This window comes from Armigeres subalbatus, chromosome 1 (genome assembly GCF_024139115.2).
Source record: "Armigeres subalbatus isolate Guangzhou_Male chromosome 1, GZ_Asu_2, whole genome shotgun sequence".
Lineage (NCBI taxonomy): Eukaryota > Metazoa > Arthropoda > Insecta > Diptera > Culicidae > Armigeres > Armigeres subalbatus.
Genome location: NC_085139.1, coordinates 202914895 through 202942656, shown reverse-complemented (window position 1 = coordinate 202942656; position 27762 = coordinate 202914895). Strand labels below are relative to the sequence as shown.

Below are 27762 nucleotides of genomic sequence, written 5' to 3'. Positions count from 1 at the left end.
TAAATACATTTGGCGTAACACCATTTGGCATAAGGTCATTTGACATAAATAACGGTCATTTGGCATAACGGACATTTGGCATAATTGTAACCAACGTCAAAAGTGAGGGTCTTTTGGCATAACGGACATTTGGCATAACTTTTCTTTGCGTTCGCTAAATGGTGACTGGTGGTGGTGCGGGAAACACCCGGAATAATAAATATAACACCCGTCGATAACAATATTAACCCTTAAAGGCGCAAGGCGATTTTTTAGAAATCGTCGAGAATATTTTAAACGTAAATAACCATTGAAATTACTAGCATTAAACGTATTTTCAGTTTGTTGTTTTAAAACAACATTGCGCATTTAAGGGTTAAAAAGACATTGTCCTCTCGTGGAAAGAATGCATTTGCAATGCAATGCAAAAGTAGGCGCATGCCCGGATTAGAGCAGTGGTAGATATAATCCCCTCTTTAAAAGAAGGCGTATTGACGGATAATGGCAATGAAGGATATGATCTCTTCTTTAAAAGTAGGTGCTTGCCCGGATTATGGAAATGGAGGATATGAACTCTTCTTTGAAAGTAGGCGCTTACCCAGATTAAGGTCATGGTGGATGCGATCCCTTTTTTAAAAGTAGGCGCTTGCATGGATTATGGCAATGGATGAAGTGATCCCTTCTTTAAAATTAGGCGCTTGGTCGGATTATTATAATGGTGGATGTGATGCCTTCTTTAAAAGAAGACGTTTGCCCGGATTAAGGCAATGGTGGAAGTGATCCCTTCTTTAAAAGTAGCCGCATGCCCGGATTAAGGCCATGGTGGATGCGATCCCTTCTTTAAAAGTAGGCGCTTGCATGGATTATGGCAATGGAGGATGTGATCCCTTTTTTAAAAGTATGCGCTTGGCCGGATTATGACAATGTTGGATGTGATTCCTTCTTAAAAAAAAGGCGGTTGCCCGGATTGAGGCAATGGTGGAAGTGATCCCGTCTTTAAAAGTAGGCGCATGCCCGGATTAAGAACATGGTGGATGCAATCCCTTCTTTAATAGTAGGCGGTTGCATGGACTATGGCAATGGAGGATGTGATCCCTTCTTTAAAAGTAGGCACTTTCCCGGATTATGACAATGGTGGATGTGATGCCTTCTTTAAAAGAAGACGTTTGCCCGGATTAAGGCAATGGTGGAAGTGATCCCTTCTTTAAAAGTAGGCGCATGCCCGGATTAGGGCCATGGTGGATGCGATCCCTTCTTTAAAAGTAGGCGCTTGCATGGATTATGGCAATGGAGGATGTGATCCCTTTTTTTAAAGTATGCGCTTGCCCGGATTATGACAATGTTGGATGTGATTCCTTCTTTAAAAAAAGGCGTTTGCCCGGATTGAGGCAATGGTGGAAGTGATCCCTTCTTTAAAAGTAGGCCCTGCCCGGATTAAGGCCATGGTGGATGCAATCCCTTCTTTAAAAGTAGGCGGTTGCATGGACTATGGCAATGGAGGATGTGATCCCTTCTTTAAAATTAGGCACTTTCCCGGATTATGACAATGGTGGATGTGATTCCTTCTTTCATTGAGGCAATGGTGGATGTGATTCCTTCTTTCAAAGAAGGCGCTTGCCCGGATTGAGGCAATGGTGGATGTGATCCCTTCTTTAAAAGTAGGCGCTTGCATGGATTATGGCAATGGAGGATGTGATCCCTTTTTTTAAAGTATGCGCTTGCCCGGATTATGACAATGTTGGATGTGATTCCTTCTTTAAAAAAAGGCGTTTGCCCGGATTGAGGCAATGGTGGAAGTGATCCCTTCTTTAAAAGTAGGCCCTGCCCGGATTAAGGCCATGGTGGATGCAATCCCTTCTTTAAAAGTAGGCGGTTGCATGGACTATGGCAATGGAGGATGTGATCCCTTCTTTAAAAGTAGGCACTTTCCCGGATTATGACAAAGGTGGATGTGATTCCTTCTTTAAAGAAGGTGCTTGCCCGGATTATGGCAATGGTGGATGTGATTCTTTCTCTAAAAGAAGGTGCTTGCCCGGATTGAAGCAATGGTGGATGTTATCCCTTCTTTAAAAGTAGATGTGTGGCCCGAATTGTCGCAATGGTGGATGTGATCCTTTCTTTAAAAGTAGGCCCTGCCCGGATTATGGCAATGGTAGATGTGACTCCTTCTTTATAAGTAGGCGCTTGTCGGGAATAAATCAATGGTATATGTGATCTCTTCACCGAAAAGCACCATTCAGATTGATTTTGGTGCAATAACTCATATGCTACTTGATTGATTTTAGTAACTCGTCTACGACAAGTGTGTTGCTTGAGTTTTTAAAGTTAGGTGCTTACCCGCATTAAGGCAATGGTGGATTTGATCCGGTTTTACGGCGCATGCTCGGATTGAAGCAATGGTGGGTGTAATCCCTACTTTAAAAGTAGCCATGTGGCCGGAATAAGTCATTGATGGATGTGATCCCTCTCTCGGAAGTAATTCTGCCGTTTTGTTATTTCGTTCTTCCGGAAATGTCTACCATCAATCTAAATTTATCAGAAAACAGCCTCGACCTACTTTATCTACGCTAAACATTACATGAAATATCTCTTTCGCTTTCACAGCTCGAAATTATGCCAAATGTCCGTTATGCCAAATGACCCACTCTTTTCTTACAGTTCAAAATTATGCCAAATGTCCGTTATGCCAAATGACCATTATGCCAAATGACCTTATGCCAAATGGCGTTATGCCAAATGACTTTATGCCAAATGACCCAGACCCGTATTTTATGGTTACTGAAGTTGTTACTGACTTATCACGATTAACTACTAAATTAGTTTTATTTGAAATCTATTCTCTTTAATCGATTAACGCATTGAATTTCTGAAAGTTTCAGAATTATAATGCTGTGTAGTGATAGCTAAAACAGTACGTAAAAAGTAAAAACAGTAAAAAGTACGAACAGTGCTCCTGGCATGTAAGGTCAAGTCAAGCATATTTTTACAGACATCTCATTGTGTCTGTGGATAAATTAAATACAAGAACCTTTTTTTTCAGAATAACCGAAATTTGAGTTTAGATCGGTTTCTAAGCTCAGTATTATTTGTGATGGTTTGATAAGGTGGATTGTGTTGCACTAACATCTATTTTATTAAATTTGTGCTGTTTGAAAGATCTGGGTTCCAGGACCTGAGCCAGTTGCTAGAAATTAATGAGGGAATATCTCGAGGGACTTGAAGAGCAAGGCATTCTTTCTAATGGAACTTATTGATGAATATCTTCAAAAGTTTTAAATTACGATAAATACATTGCACTCTCCCTAACCCGATGTTCTGTAACTCGATATATTCCCTTACTCGATTAAATTCAAAGTCGCTTGAATCTAGCCTGCTGTGCTCCCTCCGTAACTCGTAATATTTTCCTTACTCGATATTTTCCAAGTTGAAGTAATTTTCCAATGCATTTTCACCTTGCTAACTCGATGTTGTTAGAAACAGTTACATGCCCGATATAGTTAGAAGTTAGAAGTGAAGAGTAATAAGAGAAGTGAGAAATTCAAAGTGAGCAGTGTGAAAAAAATTAAGAAGTTCGAAGTAAGAAGTGAGATGTGAGTAGTGGGAAGTGAGAAATAAGTGACAAATTTTAAGTGAAAAGTGAGTAGTGAGAAGTGAAAAGTGAGAAGAGAAAAGTAAGAAATTAGAAGCGAAAAGTGATAAGTGGGAAATGAGAAGTCAGAAGAAATGCTAGATATGAAGTAGTAGTGAGTAGTGAAAAATGAGAAGTTAGAAGTGACAAGTGATAAGTGAGAAAGTGAGTTACAAGTGAGAAGGGAGAAGCGAGATATAAGAAGTGCGAAGTAAGAAGTGAGAAGTGAGTAGTGGGAAGTGAGAAAAGAGAGTATGAAAAGTAATAAGTCAGCGGTTCTCAACCTGGGGTACATGTACCCCTGGGATACCTTCGCTGGCCCTATGGGGTACCTCGGACAAAAATGCGTAATGGCGGACGTATTACAATTCCAATCAAAACTCATTGTTACAGTTTTGATAATTGTGTATTTTTATTTCAAAAAATTATATTGTACATAATATGCAATGCGATCAATAAATTTCAATTGGATTCTGCCTTCCACAACCAGCACAATGTATGAAAGGCTGCGGAACAAAAGATCGAACGTGCAAAACGTGGAATGAACAAAATGATTTTTTTTTCACTAGTGCTCGGTTGCTTCGTTGCAAGAGGATTAGAAGCACCCTTCTACGCATCTTGGAAGCCTTCTTCCAAGCAGCTCGAAGGTCTCCTTTCAAGAGGCTCGGAAGCCACCTGGTCACTTCAGAAGCCTCATTCAAGTGGATCGGTTGCCTCCTTTCAAGAAGCTCGTAAGCCTCCTTTCAAGAGGCTCGGAAGCCTCCTTTTAAGAGGCTCGAAAGCCTCCTTTCAAGAGGCTCGGAAGCCTCCTTTCAAGAGGCTCGGAAGCCTCCTTTTAAGAGGCTCGGAAGCCTCCTTTTAAGAGGCTCGGAAGCCTCATTTTAAGAGGCTCAGAAGCCTCCTTTTAAGAGGCTCAGAAGCCTCCTTTTAAGAGGCTCAGAAGCCTCCTTTTAAGAGGCTCAGAGCCTCCTTTAAGAGGCTCGGAAGCCTCCTTTAAGAGGCTCAGAAGCCTCCTTTAAGAGGCTCAGAAGCCTCTTTTTAAGAGGCTCGGAAGCCTCCTTTAAGAGGCCTCAAGCCTCCTTTAAGAGGCTCGGATGCCTCCTTTTAAGGGGCTCGGAAGCCTCCTTTTAAGGGGCTCTGAAGCCTCCTTTTTAGAGGCTCGGAGGCCTCCTTTTAAGAGGCTCGGAAGCCTCTTTTTAAGAGGCTCGGAAGCCTCCTTTTAAGAGGCTCGGAAGCCTCCTTTTAAGAGGCTCGGAAGCCTCCTTTTAAGAGGCTCGGAAGCCTCCTTTCAAGAGACGCGGTAGCCTATTTTCAAGAGGCTCGGAAGGCTTTTTTTAAGAGGCTCGGAAGCCCCCTTTCAAGCGGCTCGGAAGCCTCCTTTCAAGCGGCTCGGAAGCCCCCTTTCAAGCGGCTCGGAAGCCTCTTTTCAAGTGGTTAGGTTGCCTCCTTTCAAGAGGCTCTTAAGCCTCCTTTTAAGAGGCTCGGAAGGCTCCTTTCAAGAGGCTCGGAAGTCTACTTTCAAGTGGTTCAGAAGCCTCCATTCAAGAGGCTCGGAATTCTTCATTCAAGAGGCTTGGAAGCGGCCTTTTAAGATGCAAAGGAAGACTCCTTTTAAGTGGCTCAAAAACCGCCTTCCAGGCTCAGAAGCCTCCTTCCAAGAGGCTCAAAAAACTCCTTCCAAGAGGCTCGAAAGCCTCCTTTCAAGAGACTCAAAAGCATCCTTTTAAAAGGCTTAAAAGCATCTTTTCAAAAGGCTCGGAAGCCTTCTTTCAAGAAGCTCAAAAGCTTTCTTTTCTAGAGACTCAGAAGCCTTTTTTTCTAGAGGCTCAAAAGCCTGCTTTCAAGAGGCTCAGAAGCTTCCTTTCCACATCCTTTCATGAGGCTCGGAAGCCTTCTTTCAAGAGGCTCGGAAGCCCCCTTTCAAGAGGCTCAGAAGCCTCCTTTAAAGAGGCTCGGAAGGCTCCTTTCGTGAGGCCCAGAAGCCTCCTTTCAGTAGGATAGGTAGCCTCCTTTCAAGAGGCTCGTAAGCCACCTTTTAAGAGGTTCGGAAGTCCCCTTTCAAGTGGTTCGGAAGCCTCCTTTCTAGAGACTTGAAACCGCCTTCAAAAGGCTCTGAACCCTCTCTACAAGAGGCTCAAAAGCTTCTAAATAAGAGGCTCGGAAGCCTACTTTAAAAGGATTCAAAGGAACTTCCTTTAAAAGGGCTCAGAATTATTCGTTCAGGATGATTGCAAGCAGGGATGGGAAAAATCAATTTTTTCAAAAATCGGGGATGATCACAACTCACCCGCGATCTTAATTGTAAATTATCAGGTGATAAAACTCGCCAGCGATTAAGAATCGTTTGAAAATCGTATCTTGATTTGAAGCATTTACCGTTACATTTTGAACTCTTTTTCCTTACTACCATGAAACCATAACGCCAAATAGAAGATATAACGGGACTGTTGACAATTAGCTGATATTAGTGAAGATTAATGTTTGAATGAAAATCAAAAGTAGTGAGAAGTGAAAAGTAATAAGTGAGAAATGAAAAATCAGAAGTGAGATATAAGAAGTTTAAAGTAAGAAGGAAGAAGTGAAAAATGAGAAGTGCGAAGTAAGAAGTGAGAAGTGAGTAGTGGGAAGTAGGGAAGTGAGAAATTAGAGGTGAGAATTTAAAAGTGAGAAATTGTAAGTGCGAAGTAGTAGTGAGAAGTGAAACTCACTTCACTTCACTAAATAAGTAATCAAATTTTAACTACCCAGCCAAACGGTATTCGGCCAGATATAAATGTGTTCCCTTACTCGATGGCCCCTTCAATATCAAGTAAGAGAGAGTTCACTGTAATTCTAGATGATTTTTTTCGTGAAAGCTGATTAACCCTAAGAGGAATGAGAAAGGTTTATGGGAAGACTGTTGGTAAACAGCTTTCGAACTATTTTTGATTAATTTCGTGAAAAAAAAAGACGCAAAAATTGGCGATTTTCCCCCTTCCCTTCTTTCCTGTCATACTTTTTGTCTAAAATTTTTGTATGAGTCGTCACGCTGCTCGGAACCATCCCCCTCTAGGAGCGTGACGTATTTTGCAGATGACCCCTAATTGAGAAAATTTTAATTATTTTAATTAACTTGCGATTTTTTTATCCGGAAAATTTCTCCAACTTTTTACTTAGATAATAAAGAATATTAGGTACCAAAACTTTGAAAATTGTAATATTGCAATATTGGATAGAAATTTGAATGTGGTGAAAAATCCGCAAAAATAAACAATCTTGAAAAAAAGAATTCTAAAAATTCAATATTTTAACGCATTAGTTAAGATTAATATAAGAAAGTGTTTTTGAGCAGTGAACATCACCAATAAAATTCTGAAGCGAATTCCTAGTCCTCTAATAAAACAAACATAAAAATTACCTGATTTTTTGTTTAGATCCGAAAATATCAATTTTTCCAACCGGGAAAAAAACGGGAAAGTAAAAGTCGATTTTGAATGGACACACTGATTTTAACGAGGATTTTTCCCTCTCTCAATAATCCTCAAAACCTCCACTGGAAGCTCCTCTAATTTTTTTTTTCTGGAACATCCAATAAATTTTTTCTGGGTATTCTTTTCATTTTATTCTAGAAAAATTGCTAATTTTCTGCAAGAAGTTCTTCTGAATTTCCGCAAAAAAAATCTTTGAATTGCTATTGAACTTTCGACGAGTTTTACTTTGTGTTTGTGTTGAATATATTTTTTGAAATTTGACGATATTTTTTTTTAAGATATGCATTGAAAGTTGTGAAAAATCAAACGAAAATAGTTTTTTAATTACAATTTATTACAAAACAAATTCGGATTTCTCTCGAAAATTTCCTCGGAAATTTTTCAAAATATATTTATTTGGGATTTTCTATTAGGAATTTCTATGAGAATCTATTCGAATATAATTCTGAATTTCCTCGAGAAAAGCTTCCGAATTGGCTGGAGAGTGCTTCGGAATTTCTAAGTGAATTTTTTCAGAAAATTTCTCGGGAAGCTACTCAGGAAGCTATCCGAAATTTTCTAGAAAATTCGTCGAGATAACTTTGGAAACTAAAACTTGGAACATCGTCGAGAAACGCTTAAACATTTCCTCCGGAAGCTATGTGAAATTTCATCTCGATACTTTTCAGTTTTTCTTGGGGAAACTATTCGAAATTTTCGAAGTAAATTCTTCGAAATTACCTCGGCAACGCTTTCGAATTCCCTTTGTAATTTCTTCGGGAAAGTTTTCTTTTTCGGAATACCCTCGAGTCTCGACAACGTTTTGGAATTTCCTCTAGAAACGCTTCGAAATCTCATCGAGATTTCTTTGAAAAACGCTTCAAAGTTTTTTAGGGAAACGCATCGGGATTCCCTCGGGAAATGTTTCAAAATTTCATCGAAAAATGTTTCGAAGTTTTCTTAAGAAACACTTCGAAATTTCTTCGGATAAAGCTGGGGAATTTTGTCGGGAAATGCTTCGCAATTTCCTCGGTAACCGCTTCGGAATTTTCTCGTTACACTCTTCGAAAATATCCTAGGAAAAACTTTTTGGAATTTCTCCGGAAAACGCTTCGAAATTACTTCGAAAAATGCTTTGAAAGTTCCTCGAGAAACGTTATGAATTTTCATCAGGACACTCTTCGGAAGGTTTGTGTCACGCTGACACCGCTGACAATTTTTGACACGCCGCCGCCTGCGACATTTTTGCCTCGGCGCGCCGCCGTTAAAAATTTACCGGTGGTCTATAATTTTTCACGCCGGTTGAAATTTGAAGAAGACCGCAGAATTTTCGGTGGAAACTCCGAAGATTCAGTGGAATTTCCAAATGTTAGAACTCCAGAGAATTTTCGTGAAAATACCAATGATTTCTGTAAAAAATTCGTACAAATTACCATCGAAATTTTGAAAATCTCTCCGTGGAAACTAAGAAAAACTTTGAGTGTAAATTTCGAAGGATTTCCCGTTGAAGTCCAAAAATGGGTTGTTGAAATATAATTTTTGAGCTAAGATGAATCGTTTTGCAGATAGCCATTTTTCCGAAGGAGCTAATATGAACAAAATAGTCTTCCATAGCTTGTATATTTAATTTGGTCGATCAGGAAGCAGGAAGGTCATTTTCGGGCCAAATGGCTCTTTCAACCAAACGACCATTTTAAGGCCAAACGACCATTTCGACCAAATCAACTGTTAGGGCAAATAACTTTTTCGGCCAAATTATCAATTCGGCCGAATGTGCCCTTCGGCTGTTTATCGTTATCGGACAAATGCCATTTTCGGCCAAAATATTTTCGACCTAATACCGTTTCGGACAAACGTTCAATTCGGCCCAATGGATTTCGGTCAGATGACATTCGGCCTAACGTGTTATTTAACCAAGTTGCATTCGAATAAATAACTTTTCGACTAAACGACAGGTAGGGTCATTTGGCCGGATGCCCCAAGGCCGAAAGGTGTTCGACAGAATATGTCATTTGGCCGAACAAACCATTAGGCCAAAATACATCTTGGCGACCATTTTATATAGTCGAAATGGGCATTCGCCGACCCGTCGTTTGACATTTGGCCATTTGGCCGATATTTTTGACCATATTAACAGTTAAGTAATCAACATTTGGTCGTTGGACCAAATGACATTTTTGGTCAAATGACCCTTTCTGTCAAACAAGCATTTCGACCGAAAGACTTTTTCAGCCAAAAGGCGTGTAAGGGAAGAGTGATTTTTCGGCCAAATTACCAATTCGGCCGTTTGTCGCTTTGGCCAAATGAAATTTTTGGCCAAACTGTTTCCCGTTGTATAACCGTTTCGCCCAAACGTTCATTTCGGCCAATTGCAATTCGACCAAATGGCTTTTCACAAAATGACTTTCGGCCAAATGGCTTTTCGCCTAATGACTTTCGGCCACACGACTCTTCCTCTTTTTTTATAGTTTTCCATTGAACTTCCGAAGAATTTCTTATGGACAATACAAAGAATTATCTGTAGAACTCCCAAGAAATTTCTTCAAAATTCCGATATTTTTCGTTGAAAAACCGAACAGTTTTTTCATATAAATACCAAAGACTTTTTTTACGGAAATACCAAATAATTTTTCTTAGAAATTTCAAAGTGCTTCCTTGGAAATTCCGAAGAATTCTCAAAACTTCAAAGTAGTTGACATGGAAAATCCAAAAATACTTTTCAAATGAATATTTTGGAGAAGCTCAGAGAAGAGAAGAAGTTCATCACATTTTTCCGACGAAATTTAAAAGATTTTCCCGTTGAAATTTCGAAAACAGAAGCAGAAAAAAATCTTTAAGAAACAAACGTAAGAAAATCTCCACGTAGATTCACACCGCCATCACCGCCGGCTAAAATGACTTTCGGCGAGATGCCAAAAGCGCCGCCGCTGATTTTCGGACCGGCGCACACCTCTACCATGGGTAACATTTTAAAATTTCCTCGTTTAACGAATATCCTCGGAAAACGCATTAAGATTTTTTCGAAAACCTATTCGAAATGCCCTAATTGATCAATTTTTGGCGAGTCAGCTAGTTTGATATAGAATAGAAAATCATCGTTTCCAATTGGCTGCTTGTTCAAGTCGTCTATAAAACAATTGCTGTACAACCTACTGCTAACCGCTCCATAGCAAACGATAATCTGTTCCAATTGTACTCAAGGATTCCGGTCATTTGCCTGCCTTTGGCAGTCGAAATCATCACTCTCGCAAAACATCATTCGAAAACAAAACATCTCAAACGGTCAACAAACATGAACACGGCTGAGTCACTTTCAATAAGGCTCGCATCGTTGGAGCTCCAATCGAGCATCATCGTGCATCGTTTTCGCCAATTTCCTCCAGTTCAAGCGCAAGCGCGCGTCCATAACGAACAGAGATTAGTCATTGCCATTGCATTGAAGCCCCCTTATTGGCGCGCGTCCATGCACCTCTCCAGCAGTCGGTGGTGTCAACGAGCGGAGACCTCAGCGAAGGTGCATACATTAATGTCCGATGCACACAACTTATAATAAGGCTCCAGAGCGTGAAACCGTGCGCGATCGAACCATCTCATCTATATTTATTTCCTCTTTCGTTTTTCTCAATTATCTTTGTATCTTTGCTTTATTGTACACGAGCTTCCTATTGGATGTTTTTCCCTCCTTTGTGAATCGGTGCTGCACAATAGGATGAAACAAAACTCTCGTTTTCTTCGACGTATATTTGAAACACTTTAAATATCTAATTTGAAATGTGTGAAATTTCTCCATAATTAATGAAATTTTAGCTTTTTAGCTCAAATTATAGTGATGCAATGGCAATAAAAGAAGTAACAAACCGATTTCGATCAAAACAAAAAACTTTTGTGAAGTTTTTCTTCAGGAAGAACGCGGTCCTGGGTCGCTCATGTTTTTCTAACAACAGCACACGTGCTCGAGAGCTACAATGACGATACAAATATCTTCAATTTCTATCTAGAGTATTTTGAAAACATTTAATTGAATTTTGAAGCGATCGAAGTTTAAAGTTTCTTATGCTCTGTTCAACTTTTTTTGCATATGGGTTGAAGACTTGCTTTTCAAAAAGTTGTCACCCTAATTCACGTTCGTCTGATTTGTTTTTCATTGCCATTTTGCACATTTTTTTTCTCGCTCAAAGCAGTCAATAATTCCCTGTTGTGTGATCGATGGTTGTACTTATGTACTTATCTCCAAGGGTTCTTCGTGTTGTACGGCCGCGAAGTCGATGCAACCTTCAACGTTTGCAATTGGTAAGTACATGAAATAGGAGTCCGGTTCGATAAAATTGCACTCGGCTGTTCGCATATTAATGGGTTTCCCGGAATCAATGGGAATGTTTCTCGGTAATAGTTATGGTTTATCGATACGATTTTGCCAATGATTAATAAGCAAGCTTAGTATGCTGGGGGATTGCAATTTGTTATTGCAATTGATTCTGATGTCAGGAAAAAAACAAAATGGGAACTGTGTGTTGATGTAATTACTCATAACCGAAAGTCATTATAGTATGCGGATATAAAGATGCGGTAAAGCATGTTTTAGCTAACAGTCTTATTTTGCGAGGTTCGTCTTCCCGGTTTATCCAAATTTTGGTTGCAATTCTGTATAAGAATTCTACCCAAAAACCTAAGCTGGTATGTGCCTTCTTCTTATTCACATTACATCCCCCACTAGGACATTGCCGCCTCGTAGCTTACTGTTTATTAAGCACTTCCACAGTTAGTAACTGCAAGGTTTCTAAGACAAGTTTCCCTATTTTCATTTGTACACTATACAGGGCTGGCAGAGAGTCACTTCTAGTGACTTAGTCACTGATTTGAGCCTAGTCACTAAAAAGTCACTATTTGCATCCAAAAGTAAATAAAGTCACTATTTTTCGGAAATGGTCACTAAAGTCACTATTTTGGAACCGCACTGTAAATCAAATGTAAATCTGGTAGCAATATATAAAATAAGAGAAATATGTTCCAAAAAATCGGTGTATCATTGGTGTAAACCATCAGATTACTTTTGATTCAGCTTCATTTTTTGTCAGGAATCCTATACTGCAAAGATAAGGTGCTGCCACCCAGCACCCGCTCAATTATTTCGGTTTTACTGACGAGTCTTTTCGGCCTTACCAATAAATACAGCAATGATGGTAGCACGTTGTCTTTGAGAACTGTAGCGTGCTTGCGACGACAGGTGTCAGGGGTCCTACCTCTACCTTGAAGATCCATCTATTAAGTCATTTGAATTGATTTCCCAAAAAAATACTAGGTTAGATCCCTCAAAGAATTTTGGACAAAATTAAAAAATTTCAAATTATTAAAAATATTCAATTCAGTTGGTATGGTAAATGCTGAGTACTCGATTGGTACTGCGCGTACATGAAGGAATAAAATAGACTCCATTTCGCGGTCCTTGGCCGCTTACCCATCAACTTCGGCAACCTTAGGAAAGATCGAATAACCAACTCCGGGGGGGACTATGGGCGTATGGTGACATGAAAGGGGAGGTTTGTTTCTCTCCGGAGGTGAAAATCTGATCGAGTGTCTGTTATTCATGTTGGGAGCGGCTCACCACAACAGCGTCTGTTTCCCAAGCTAGGGGCGGCTGATCGTTATTCGACTGCTACGACAGCGCGGGTTTGGCGCAGATTTACATAACGGTTCTAGGGTTTCGCAGGGATTTGGTTTTAGGTGAACAAATAAAATTTTAAATCTAGAACGTTTATTAGAAAATTAGTTTTATATCTATCTAGATGGACTTTATTTTATTATTTTTTTAACCTTGCGTTTATTTGGAAGGCTTATTTGCCATTTGGTGTAACGGAGCCTGGTATTTTGTTTTTTGTGCAATTCATTTTACAATTTTGCTTTATTCTTCTTACATCTAGAGTTAGTTTTCCTCGAGTTTTGTTCCATCTGTGAAAAACCTTCTGTATGCGCTGACATGCCCGTACTTGTTTGCAAATACCTATTCTAGGTATCGCTATCAAACGATGGGAATCAGATATTTCATGAATGTCCTGTTTCATGATTGTATCAAAAACTACAGCGGAGCTGAGGGAATCGGAGAAGGCTTGGCATTTGCTCGCACAATGAGCTCAATGAGCAAAAAAAAATCATCAAAATTGAGCAACAAAACATCACGGATACAATCAAAACATAAAAAAAGATGCTCTTCGTTGTGGGAAAAATGAGGAGCGGCTCTCTTTGAGAGAAACCGTTTGTCTCAATGTGCCTCTTTGTTGAGCATTATTTTTGTTTCCAACTGAATGTATAGAGAATTGAAGGCACACTTCTGTCATACCATCGCTACCTGCACAACAGCCTTACACATTCGTACCTTTATGAGACCAGCATGAGAATAGGGACCGTGTATAGTATCCATGAGCGGGTAGAAATGAACACCAAATTCTATCTTTACATTAATTATTTACTGCTTCTAAGCAATTCTACGTTTATCTGGTTAGCAATTACAATTTGATTTGCAAAGAGATTATTGACGAAATTATCTTATACTAGACGAACCTGCCCGATCTCGCTCGGGTTTTATTTTTGATCTGTCAATCATTTAGTTGATTGAGGCGTCGCACTCTAGATCGATTTCAGTTCGAGCTTGATGGGTTTCTTCAGAACTCATAATACCGTTGCATTTAGACAACTTCTCAACTTTCCCCGGCATAAAGGCACCAAGACCTTCTTCAAAAGATTGTGTAAACGCACTAAAACGCGTGAGACCCAAAATCCGCATAAAAAGGAAGCCTCATATTAAACCGCATGAAAAGCAACTCCAGTGTATACCGTTCTGACCAATTAATACAAGATTTGTTCGACTGCTTCAATTTTGAATGAACATTATTAAGCTCTTTTAAGGGAATGTCTTCAACGTGTAAAAATTAAATGGAACAGTCCTAAACCCGCATTATGATAGTGATTGAATTGTTTTCTAAACAAACACGATACATACAAAAACCGTTTGATTAGCCAACTAATTATCATGAATTTATTCGCCGCCACCAATTCCGTCCTTCGGAAAGAGGCTCAAAGATACTCAATGAACAACTTTTTCTTCACCTCATTGAGTCAAACCATTTAGTTATCATTGAGAAATTAATATATTTCGGAGCTACCCGAAAAAGAGAGAAACGCAAAAGTACAAAAGAGAAGAGCAAAGATTCGTGTGTCGAGAGCAGTGAGCATTTTTTTTTCTCCTGATTCGCTCTGAGGATCATTGCATCTCTGAATTCACGATTAGTCACTTGTCATAAGACGAGTTTGTACAGTCCCATTTAATTCCACCACTTAATTGTACCTTGACAGATACGTACTTCGACCTCAACAGTAAGTTCGTCTTCAGTGTCTCGTACTTGACTCGTCGAGTCGAGTCGAGTCAAGTACGAGACACTGAAGACGAACTTACTGTTGAGGTCGAAATACGTATCTGTCAAGGTACAATTAAGTGGTGGAATTAAATGGGACTGTACAAACTCGTCTTATGACAAGTGAAGACATTCCACTAAAAAGCTCAAAATAATTTTCTTTTCTTCGATACCGGTTATTGTACGCATGAAGTACGCATAACATGCTTCCCGAAGGTGCATTTGGAATCGAACCAGACCCCGAGGTATTTAGAAGACATGCTGTGAGTGATTGTCATGGGTGAGTTGAAGCGGACAAGTGGACAAATTCTTCAGAGTATCTTGCAATGGCCTTGCAGATCAACTGTGGTCGGCTCGAAACGGATACAACATATAACACAATCATCTGCAAGCTGTCTTACTATTAATGAGAAATTTGGCATGAGACATTCATCAATGTCACTGACATAAAAATTGTAAAGAAGAGGACTCAAACATGAGCCCTGAGGGAGAGCCATGTAACTAACTCGTGAAGTTGTCAAATCACGATGAGAAAAGTTCACAACAAAATTTGGCGAAAATCCACTGGAATGAAGCTTGGCGGACAAAACATCCAACGCAAACTGAATCAAAAGTTCCCTAAATGTCCAAGAATATTGAGTTCGTTTGCTTTTTATGAGAAAAGGTGAGTTGAATTCTGAAGTAAGCAACTCAAGACAGTCATTTGTTTCTTTGCCTCCGGAGACCAAATTTTGTATTTGACAGCAAACCATTAGTCTCAACCCATTCGTCGAGCCGACAACTTCCGAAGACACTATGCATCGCTATAGTACGATACGAATTACAATCGGACACGGGCTTTCCAGACTTTTAAATGGCTATGACTCGTACGTCCCTCCAATCATCCGGAACAATTTTCATTCCCAAGAATTGATTGAATAGGTTCAGTAAGCGCCTCTTAGCGACGTCTGGAAGGTTTTTGAGTAAATTCATCCCCGGAGCTGAATTGTCACATGAAAGAAGATTGAGTGAGAATTCGACCATCGAAAATGGTCAATTCATGTTATCTCTATTGTCAGCTGAAGTGAAACGGAGCATTCGCTCCACTGGAACGGAATCTGGACATAATTCCTTGGCGAATTCGAATATCCACCGTGGTAAACTTTCGCATTCTTCTCCCGACAGACCAAAGTGTCTTCATTGAGGTCTCGCGCGACAAACCCTGGACGAAATGCCTCCAGTAACCGCTTTTCTTCGCCTTGACTAGCTTGTTGACCTGGTCCTCAAGAGCGATGGAACGCTTATGAAGTACGACCGAACCTCAAACGCTGTGAATTTCTCGTGATAGAGTTGTGTACACTCGCCATCCCACCACACGGACTGGATGGCTTTCTACAGGCCGAATCTCCTGGCACCTGGCTCCTGGCTGGAGTTGCGCCTTGAGAGCGCTGTTAATAATAATTTCGAATATAAACTGGTACTCTTCCCGCGGTGGAAGTACGTCTACCGACTGTTCACCTTCAGCAATTGTCTCAGCACATTTTTCCCAGTCAATGTGCTTCGTGAGGTCATATGCGATGTCAACCGGACGAGTTTGGTATGCTCCATTGGAAATTGATATTTCGAACGGCAAATGATCACTACCATAGGGATCTTGGACTACCCTCTACGTGCAGCTCAGCGATGGTGAGCTCGAGCATATTGAAAGATCTAATCGACTATCTTTCACTGAAGGGGCCACACGTGTAACTTCTCCAGTGTTAATAATGGTCATGTTGAAGTCCTCGGATAGATCGTATATCAGCGTCCTGGAGTTTAGTTCAATTGGTCAACTACGCCTGGTATCAAACTGATAGCAATTCAGCATGTTCATATTAGTGCCTAATGCCCATGTGAATGCGTCATTATTCAAAAAAGTTCAACGCAGATGTTCTAGAGTCTTCAAATTGTTCAATAGTTGAAGGTCAACTACATCTAGCATCAATCAAAACCATAGCAACCCAGCGTGTCCATTTAAGTTCCTAGACCCCTAGCGAGTACTTCACCATTCAAATAAGCCCAATGCAGATGTCAGGGAGTTGAGTTCAATTGGTCTACCAAGTCAACTACGCCTGGTATCAAACTGATAGCAACCCACGCATCCATTTAAGTCCCTTGAGCCCTGTCGAATATTTCACCATTTAAATAAGTCCAACGCAGATGTTCTAGGTTTTCAAAATTGTCCGGGAGTTGTGTTCAATTGGCCTACCAGGTCAACTACGCCTGGTATCAAGCCGAAAGCAACCCAGCGTGTCCAAATAAGTCCCTAGAACCTATGTAAATTCTTTATTATTTATTTAACTCCAATGCAAATTTGCTAGATTCTAGTTTATATCGATTGGTCTACCAGGTCAATTACGCGTAGTTCCAAATGAACCATTTCCTTATGAAACTCCATATGTGACATTTTTGACAAAAATTCAATTTTCACAAAATTCTTGTTCTAGTGATAAAAGTGAAAAAAATTAGGGAATGTAATGAAATATTTGAGAAACTACATATGTACACGTACTTCGAAAAGCGATTGTTGAGCACTATTTGCAGTTTCTCAGAGCCCCGGAGCGTAAAGTTTTGCCAATTACTATTGACATATAAAAACAAACTAAATGGCTCCAAATTGTTCAAAACCAATTTTTTGCTGAACTATTGATGTACAATACAAAACAATTCAGAGCACCTAGAATAAATGATGTAGGCTTACTCAAACAGTTGACCATTCATCAGGGCTATGAGGACTTTCGTGTACATGTACATGCTTGGTTGCCATCAGCTAGGTACTAGTCCTGGTTGAGCTAGTAGACCAATTTATCCATAATCCATTTCCATAATTAATTGCACACCCCAAAAAATCTGCTATAGACTTATTTGAAGAGTAAATCATTCGTTATGTTTCTAGAGATTTACATGGACATGTTAGATTTCTTACGGTTTGATACCATCTATAGTTGACCAGATAAACCAATTGATCTACTCCCGATTAATTAAGAGAAACAAAAACATCTGCACTGAACTTATTTGAATGGTGAAGCATTCGCAAGAGCTTTAGAGACACGCTGGATTGCTATTGGTTTGATACCAGACGTGGTTGACCAATTGAACTAATCTCCCGGACAATTTGGAGACCCTACAACATCTGCGTTGTACTGATTTGAACGGTGAAGCATTCACAAGGGCTCTAGGCATCTATATATGGAGACACTAGGATGTTCTCAGTTTGATGCAAGGCGTAGTTGACATGGTAGACCAATTGAACTCATCTCCCGGACAATTTGAAGACCCTAGAACATCTACGGTAGACAGATTTGAATAATGAATCCTTCGAAGGGCTCTAGGGACTTATTTGATCACGCTGGGGGTACTATCGGTTTGATATCATGCGTAGTTGACTTGGTAGACCATTTGAACTCATCTCCCGGACAATTTTGAGAACCTAAAACATCTGCCTTGGACTTATTTGACTGGTGAAGCATTCGAAAGAACTCTAGGGACTTCCGTGGATATGTTGGATTACTGTAGGTACATGCTTCATGCACATAAAATTTTCATTTATTTAGAGCAACTTTACCACAATCTTCCAGAGGTATTGGAGGCCTTATGATTATGATAGTTGTTGTTACATTATTTGCACAAATCTCATACAATTGAATCATATTGAATAGTTCATACGGGCTGACAAACGGACCGTTAAATCGTCCAATATGATTAGTTTTATATATAATTGCCTAAAATTTCCCTTTTGGGTCATCTTGTTTTCAGAACCATAAAAAATGGAGAGATTGCGGAAGGGAGGGTTTGCATGTGCAAAAACCTCCGAGATACATGGTTTTCAAATTAAAAGTTCTTCCTGGGAAATTACGGGTTGAAAAAATAACATGTCTGATAATCAGTGGCTCTGCCAGAAAACTTTGTTGTGTGGCTTCTGAACTGAGTTCGATTAAGCAACAAAGAATTATGTTCCTGCCCGACTTGTCCCTACCTCATGTTCCTTCAACATTTATTGGATTCTAGTTCATACAAGAATTCCCTGAAGTAGAGGCCGTGAACTCCTTGAGAGCTACTAGCTTTTCAAAATCATTTATGTAACTTGTGATCCATAGAGTTGAATTAGATTCAACATTTTTTTTTTCTTTTCAGTTCATCCAAGAATTATCAGGAGTTTAGGCTTGAAGGTCTGCATGTGTTCGAACATGGCTGTTATATCTTCTTAGAAATGCGGATAATGCGGTTTGGGCTACGAAATGATGAGTTCACATCCAGGAAGGGCGCCTAACATAGCTATGGTCCTCACAAGTTCCAGTAGTCACGCTTCCACGGGTCTTCCGATGACAATTGACCGCCAGCTAAGGGTTGCGTACTACTGGGCACTGCTGTCCTCCTCACATCAGCTAGAGTGAGAGGGTGCGTCCTGTGGGGTCTGCCTAGGATGTGGTTGAGCTCGACAGTGGGCTCTGTTGAACTTCTATAAAAAGCTGCATGTGTCCCCAAGCAGGCCCTATCAAAGCGACCGTGTGCCGCTCAAAGCGCACTAGCCTAGTCCTGGTGTTGGGTGGGACTTTAAACAAATTTGACCCGACTGATCGAGCGTCTGTTCACCAAGGAGGTTCGGCTCCAACAGCGTCTGTTCTGGCATCCAGCGGCTGAGTATGAAATGCTTTTCCCCGGAAGCTATACCTAAGATAGCAGCCCCATCCCGGTGGATAGGGAACTCTGGGCCAACAACCTACTGTTCCCGAAACATCAATTAGTTCAAGAACGACTCTTGGTGCGAAACATCGGACACGAATAGGAACATGGAACAACCCTAGCCCAGCAGGGTAAATTGGCACAACTTGCCAATGAAGAATAGAATGCCGCATGAAGCTTGAGATCCTGGGACTGAGTGAAGTCCGTTGGCCAAACTTTGGAGAACACAGAACTTCATCGGGACAAGTTCTGCTATACTCTGGTTTACGAGGTGAACAGGTTAATGCTCCTTGGCATCGTGGAGTTGGCTTCCTACTAAGCGCGCAGGCACACTCTGCGCTAATGAAGTGGGAACCTATAAGTGAAAGGATAATCGTTGCCAGACTTAGAACACGGGTCCGAAACCTATAATCCAATGTTATGCGCCAACCGATGCTGCCGATCAGCAAGACAAAGAGAACTTCTACAGTCAACTCAATGCCGTCGTAGATAGAATTCCGAAGATCTGTTTGGGCGACTTCAATGCAAAGATCGGATCCGACAACTCGAACCATGAGCGCATTATGGGACGCCATGGTCTCGGAGAAATGAGCGATAACGGAGAGCTGTTCGCAAAATTTTGTGGTAATAACGACATGGTGATCGGGGGATCGCTTTTCCTTCATCGACCGGTTCACAAGGTCACGTGGGTCTCCCGTGACGGCTTTACAGAAAATCAAATCGACCACATCTGCATCAGCCGAAAATGGAAACGGAGCCTTCTTGATATACGGAATAAACGTAGTGCCGATATCGCGTCTGATCATCACCTCCTCATCGGCAAAATATGCCTGCGCATTGCGTGGATTCGTCGACAGGAGGAAAGAGTTGGACGACGATTCAACACACGCCGACTGGAAGATGCCACGGTGAAACGGTCCTTCGTTGAAGAACTGGAGACGCGTGCTGCATATATTCCGGAAGGTGGCAGCGTGGAAGACCAATGGACCGCCATCAAGAATGCCTTCATCGCCACCAGCGAGAACAATCTGGGCGAACTACGCACCCAGAGAAAACAATGGATCACCGATGAGACCTGGAGAAAGATAGAGGAGCGAAGAGAAGTCAAAGCCGCGATATAGCGATCGAAAACCAGAGGAGCCAAAGTCTTAGCCCGTCAACGATACGCGGCTCTTGAGAAGGAAGTAAAACGCTCATGTCGACGGGACAAGTGAGCGTGGGCAGACTCTCTGGCCGACGAAGAAGAGAGAGCCGCCGGGGGACATTCACATCCTCTACGATATCTCTCGACGCTTAAGCGGGGCGAAAATGAATGCAACGATGCCTGTGAAAGACGCGAATGATCAGTTATTGACCGACCCAACTGACCAGCTGAAACGCTGGTTCGAGCACTTCGAACAACTTTTTCAAGTGCCAGCCAGGCCATCACCACTTCGGCATGATCTGCCTAGGATCCGACGTATAACACGCGTCAATACCGAAGCTCCATCACTGCTAGAGATTCAAACAGCCATCCAAAGCATGAAATCGAATAAAGCCCCAGGGGTCGACCGCATATCAGCCGAGGTACTCAAAGCTGACCCCATGACATCCGCTCAACTACTGCATCGTTTATTTCGTAATATCTGGGACGCCGCAACTTGCCCGGTCGACTGGATGCAAGGTATCTTAGTGAAGGTGCCCAAAAAGGGTGACCTGACTGTATGCGATAACTGGCGAGGCATTATGTTGCTGTGTACCGTTCTCAAAGTTCTGTGCAAAATTATCCTAGCCCGGATTCAGGAGAAGATCGATACAACTCTCCGGCGGCAGCAGGCCGTATTCCGTGCCGGAAGATCCTGTGTGGACCATATTGTCACGCTCCGCATCATTCTGGAGCAGGTCAACGAATTCCAAGAGTCTCTTTACTTGGTATTCATTGACTACGAAAAAGCTTTCGACCGTCTCAATCACGAGAATATGTGGGGCGCTCTGAGGCGCAAGGCGATTCCTGAGGAAATCATCGGCCTCATCGAAGCACAGTACGAGGCCTTTTCGTGTAGAGTGCTGCACAATGGAGTCCTGTCCGACCCTATCCGGGTCGTAGCTGGTGTGAGGTAAGGATGTATTCTATCACCGTTACTGTTCCTCATCGTAATCGATGAGATTCTGGTAGATGCGATTGACCGTGAACCAAACCGCGGGCTGTTATGGCAGCCTATAACCATGGCGCACCTAAACCACTTCGAATTGGCTGATGATGTTGCACTCCTCGCTCAACGGCACTTGAAATGCAGAGTAAACTCAACGACCTTGTCGAGCGCTCCTCTTCGGCAGGTTTAGTCATCAACGTCAACAAAACCAAACGGTTGGATGTAAACACGGTGAATCCTTCCAGTTTCACAGTAGCCGGGCAACCAGTGGAGAATGTTGAAAGCTTCCAATATCTTGGTAGCCAAATGGCGTCAGACGGCGGTACCAAGATCGACATAAGCGCACGGATCAAGAAAGCAAGGGCTGCCTTTGCGAGTTTAAGAAATATCTATCTGGAAAACAGGCAGATAAGTGAACGCACCAAAATACGAATTTTCAACAACGTGAAATATGTGCTGTTATATGCTAGCGAACATGGCGTGTGTCAGTGGAGAATACTCAACGGCTGCAGGTGTTCATTAACAGATGCCTGCGGTATATAATTCTGGCCTGGTGGCCTCACAACTGGATCTCAAACAACGAGCTCCATTGTCGTTGTCACCAGAGACCGATAGCAACAGAAATTCGGGATTGGAAGTGGGGCTGGGTCGGCCACACTCTACGTAGGGGCGGAAACGAAATCTGTAAACAAACATTAGACTGGAACCCAGCGGGACATCGCAGCAGAGGCAGACCCAGAGGCTCATGGCAGCGAAGCCTCAATAAAGAAATAAAAGAAGTCAACCGAAATCTAACCTGGCAACAGGTTAAAGCGATAGCTGGACATCGCTCAGGATGGAGATCTTTCAAGTTGGTCCTTTGCACCACCGGAGGTGTACAGGATCCATAAGTAAGTAAGTAACGATAATGCAGTTTGTAATCCATAGAACGAAACTGGATATGCCCCCAAACATTATTTTATTCCAGGTCTTTCGAGAATTTTCTCAAGGAAGTCTGGCTGTAAGATCTTCCCAGAAATGGTTCATGCTCTACATGATTCATATAACTAGATTGGATAAGCCTTAAACAAGAAGTAAAATCCTATTTGATTCAAATTATCACTAACAGTATGTTCATTTTTGATAGAGACAATAGATCTTTCATTTCGGTCTATACTTCAATACTTGAAATTTTAGGAGGGCTTGGAATGGAACATGCATTCAATTCAAAATCAATTTGGTTCAAATGATCACTTAGAGCATGTTTCATTTCTAAAAGGAGCTAATGGATCTTTCAATACGTAAATAGACCTTGGGACTTATACTCTTGGGTTAAGTGGAATGGAACACATGTAAAAGGCATGCCCAATTTGGTTTCTGAATCGCAAGGTGTGGACCACCTCTGGGAGCATGTAGCATATCAAAAAGGGCGGATGATATAAATTTACACGTGGAGTCTGAAGCCGTAACTTCAGGAAATTCCTGAAAGACCTGGAACATGTGGCGATAACTTATCTAATTGGAAAGTTATGATTTGTTTAATTTGTTGTTTATTGTATTTATAATAATCATCCGACATGTATGTTTGTCTTAATGAAACTTAACTCTAAAACTATTTCTTAAAACATCACTTTGTCAGTCGAAGTTAAACTTCGGCTGTGTCTCGTTAAATATGATCATCATTGACCGAATTGGTTCATTCAGGTTGTAGTCATGGTGACGTCAGATTAAACGGAAGAAGGCACTTGTATGGGAAGAAAGAAAAGTTGTCGAATTCTACGGAGCATCACCCAGGATTGTGCCTTTGGGTGAGAAAATCAATCTCTGAAAATTTCAGCTCAATTGCTTGTTGCATAAGCTGGCGCATTTGATTTGAAGTTTGTATGGTGGTTTCAGCCAAAATGTAAAGGAAAATATACCTCCATCACTCTTTCGTTCCGGAAATTGGTTCGGTAGGCCCGATTATCCTCAGTATTGCAATAAAGGCAGTTGATATATTAAAGATCAATTCCACAGAATATTATACGAAGATTGAATGAACTTTTATATATTTTTTGGATGAATTATTAAGAGTTGGCTTATGCACTTTGGAATTCATTGATCGAAAAAGCAAATCCAATTGCTTTCGATTGCTTTGTTTTTGATGGGATGAATATCGGAGGCATGAGATGAATTCCAGTAACAGTACAATAAAAGACAGTCAATGAAAGTAGGGGGAATGACGGCTTTGGCAGGTTTTGTTCTATTATTGGCAGGGGGTTTTTTATGACTGACTAGGCTCAAATTTGGCCTAAACATTCTTTGCATATCAAAGAATATTGTGGCCAAATTTCATAAAATTCGGACGACAAAAATCCCCCTGCCAATAATAGAACAAAACCTGCCAAAGCCGTCTTTCCCCCTATGTTGTTTTTTAAAAAGTTTTTGTTATTGATTTTTATCTATGGAGTTTCTATGGATTGTATGTGCACTCTAAGCATATTTTAATCACTTATTTAGACACGCTATTATTTTTTTTTCAAATGAGGCCGTTACAAATATTTAATTAACTTTTGGTCATAGTGGTCTCCGAGAGGTCAAGGGGATAATAAAAAATAAAAATAAAAATGAAAAAAATAAAAAAAACTCCTCGGATTTGTTAAAGAATGTTTTGCGTATCCTCAAAATTACCCAAATTTTATTTTGTTGCCTCATCAAAATATTATTTTTTGGCAAAAAAAAAAAAAAATCCGAGTGGGGGGAGACAAAATAGATTTTAAATATTTGTATCGGCCTAATAAAATAAAGCTTTTGTTGTGAATAAAATGTTTACAAATACTGAAACTAGAACGAATAGAACGCAATGATATGTAGTTCTTTCAAGCTTCTATTACTGCCAAAAACTCATCAGAGCTCCAGAGTTATACTAATTTAAAGAAAAATCAGTTTGTCAGTGTTATTCTTTTATAGCCATGAAATCCACAATTTAATTATGTATTGTACCGCCCATAAAAAAATCTACTCTTCCGTTTATTTTTAGTTGCAATGAAAAATAAGCGCCAGATAGTCGCTTTAGAAAAACATAACTCCAGTGAAAAAAAGTTACTAGTCAATCAGTAGTTGTAATGTTAATGTTTAGTGTTTTTATGAATTGTCGCCATTTTCACATGCATGCGATATACCCCTGATCAAGCAAAAATCAGATATCGACAAAAAATATTAGAATTTTCAAGAACCTGTGAATTCAATAATCTTCTTAGACGATGTGTTATCAATGGAATGGGACTGATGTAACGCTTGTTTTCCATTTTTCTCACACTTGATTACTGCCAGTTGAGACTTATGATTATTGCTTTACCCATTCGTTTATTTCGTTAGGATCTCAACGTTATACAACCCAGATAACGCCAGCACTGGAACTGGTGGTGGCGATACTGATGGCGCCGAAGTTGACCACTTCATCGATGCATAATCGATTATTTAAATTACAACCAAGGGGCGTGATCTGCCTGCTTCATAGATAAATGCACCTGCTTGGTATGCAATCACCACTGACTGCATTGCACGGCAATCATCGAGCCAATAAATCAGGATTAGAGAAATGTGGTGCACGGAAATGGTTTTGCTGGCGGTTGCAGCACTAATGATCCGGATTGCACCGGGTTTTTTGCTTTAAGTCAATACTCAGTACTTTCTTGGTTTCAACTGCTTCTCTGTCGGGTGAACGTCCTCCATGGGAGGGGTGACGAAATCAGATATAGTCATATAACAAAATCAGAATGGAACTCACGTTTTGGACAGATGCATTTTGAATGTTAATCTGGATGCTAAGCTGACTCGTCTCGGTTGGTTCCTTCGATCCCTCGTTCTATTGCGCGATTTCTCCAGGCACTTTTTACGTGCGGCACTAATTCAATTCGATCACTGTTCTTCTAAAGTCGCACACCTTTTCTGCTTTGTGAAAGGACCCCTGAGAAAACCCGAACAATAAAAAATAAACTAATCAGTATTCAGGTTACACTACGGCCACGATCTGTTTCGAACAACAAACAAGTTCAAACTATTTCGATATTCCAGCCCGACTAATGTTACGTTTGAACTTTTTTCCCTCGTTTCACAATCGATCCAGCTCCACCTCGTGACGACTAGATCACTATCACTATCGATTGGAAAATAATGGCACACAATTGCGGGCCTAAGCCTAAAAATTGCAATATCACAGAAAATGATGACCTTTTCAATGGGCTCCGCTCCGTAGTCGGAGCCCAAGAAAATGGTTCATTTTCGACGGGCCCGTACCCAGGACCGCAAGTCACTGCACGGCACACGATTGTTGGTTGGCTGGAAGGTCTGAAAATCGGCGCTGTTTCGTACTTAATTCGTACCACAAGGCTTTTGGGTTGGATCTGCTGAATTGAGGCACACACGAGCGCACTGACGACGAGACGCGTTCACTTCAGTCGACTGTTCAATCACGAATAGTTGGGCCGCTCGGGTTGCGTCTGAATGGTTGAACGAGCTTGTGACTTGCTTGGCATGTTGGCTGTCTCCTGTTTAACAGGCGAGCCACGCCGCAAAGGAGGCGACGAACCGCTCTGACTGCTGGGAGCGAACATATTTCTCTGCGGATGAGGGTTCTTCGCGGTATGTCAGGGAGGAAATAATTTCGGTAAATTTTTGGTTAATTTTAATGAAAAAACTTAATGATTCAATACGTACTTGATGCAAAACTATTGATGTTCTGCATGTTGTGGAGCACATTCGGCAAACTATTTTTTTAGCTCAAATCCTGTTCTCATATGGGGGTGACGGCAAAAGAGAAATGTTGCCAGAAGACGGATAATGCTTGGAATTGACGTTTTCTTGAGGGCCGATCAATAGCGGATCAGCCTACAAATAATCCTTGATAAATTCCAGGGCGCTCAATTTCCAGACACACTATCACTGATTACAAAACAGCGTTTCGTTTTGTAAGAAGAAATGAGCTGTAGCAGCTAATATTTAAACATGGTTTTCCGGCGCAACTGATCAGGTTGATACGTATGATGGCTCGAAATCAAATATTCCGATTGCAGATGAAGTGTAGAGACAGGAGAAGACCTACAGTAGTGTGATGGGGATATGCATAAAGTTATTGATGAATTTGCTTTCTTTGGAACGTTTGTGACGTATGTGACAATGTCGTTTCGCGTAAAGTGAAAAGATGTTTTGCTGCTGTGAATATGTCCTTCAACGACTTACGTAACCAGATGAGGTTCCGCAACATGTAAGATGAAAACGATATTTGCTCTGTATAAAACGCTACTTTTACCAGACGCTTTTTCATGACAGAAAGCGAGGATCCTAGTAGAGGTCGTTTGCCCACACGGGAGCTCAAAAATGAACTATTTTAGTTTAGTTCAGTATTTCGGTTTGAAAGTTTTGAGTTTCTGGTACAATTTCTGTTTGGTACACGTTTTAGATCTTGCGCTTATGGTTTAATTGGCTAGATTTATATTTTAACTATCATGAATGCAACAAGCCTGACAGAAGACAAAATATGTTATTAATTGTCTTTGCGCTATGTTAACAATCTCGTTTCACTTTCTCGCAGGGCAAAGCCGTTCGTTTGAGTGATCTTATGCAGGAAGATGAAATCAAAAATAAAATTTATGTCCCTTCTTCCCATGCTATGGGTGCTGTGTGACAACATCTCTCGCTGTCAATCGGGAGTAAGTAAAATAGTATCGGAACGCGACGGGGGTTCATGCGAGGTGCGTACCATGCAATCGCTTAGCAATCGTGAAACATCCAACTATACTTTCAACGCATAAGTAGTCCTTCCAGCATTGAATACGAAGCAGAATCTATAGAAGCTCAATGAAGAAATCGGGGAAGAGGTTAAATGCACCCCAGTCTACTACCAACAGTCCATCACAGCATGCTGCAGGTTCAAGCTGCAGAAAAAGTCCAGCATGCGATGCCAACATTTTGATGCTTCACTCCACCACCGTATAGTCAAGAATGGAAACAGTCGAATCAGATTTTAATAGAGAGCAGTTCCGCTAACAATAGTACAATGTGCTACAAAATCAGTTGCTGCGAAACCTGAATCAACGCTGGGGCTGGCGCAACAACGCAACAACGTTTGTGTCGAAACCAACGATCCGAGAACGCTTTCGAGGAAAGGAGGACATAGAAAGCAATTCACAACTGGCCATTCTCTTCAAAGGGGAAAAGTATAATGTTGGGTTACAGCGAAGTGAGAAGTGAGATGTAAGAAGTGCAAAGTGAGAAATGAAAAGTGAGGAGGAAGAAGTGACAAAAGAGACGTAAGAAGTGAGCATTGAGCAGTAAGAAGTGAGAAGTGTGAAGTGAGAAGTGGGTAAAGGGATGTGAGAAACAAGAAGTTAGAAAAGAGGAAGTGAGAAGTAAGTAGAAGGAAAGAAAAGGATGAAGGACGATGGAAGAAAGAAGAAAAAAGAAGAAGAAGAAAAGAAGGAAGGAAAAGGAAGAGAGAATAAGGAATA

General features: G+C 40.9%; 1 protein-coding gene across 7 annotated transcripts in view; it reads right to left on the bottom strand.

Annotated features, from left to right (window-relative positions):
• Positions 1 to 25778, bottom strand: part of LOC134209961 (uncharacterized) — an 84358-nt gene extending 58580 nt beyond the window's left edge. For 2 of the 7 annotated variants that reach the window (XM_062685979.1, XM_062686010.1), the window contains exons 1-2: positions 25639 to 25778; positions 25044 to 25223 (exon numbers count right to left, since the gene is read on the bottom strand). In XM_062685979.1, coding sequence (XP_062541963.1) covers positions 25044 to 25060 — 17 coding nt within the window. In that variant the 5' untranslated portion in view covers positions 25061 to 25223; positions 25639 to 25778. Of the gene's footprint in view, positions 1 to 25043; positions 25455 to 25552 lie in introns of all 7 variants that reach the window. The other 5 variants (XM_062685985.1, XM_062685997.1, XM_062685992.1 and 2 more) reach the window with 5 other exon arrangements.
• Between the last annotated feature and the right edge of the window lie 1984 nt (positions 25779 to 27762).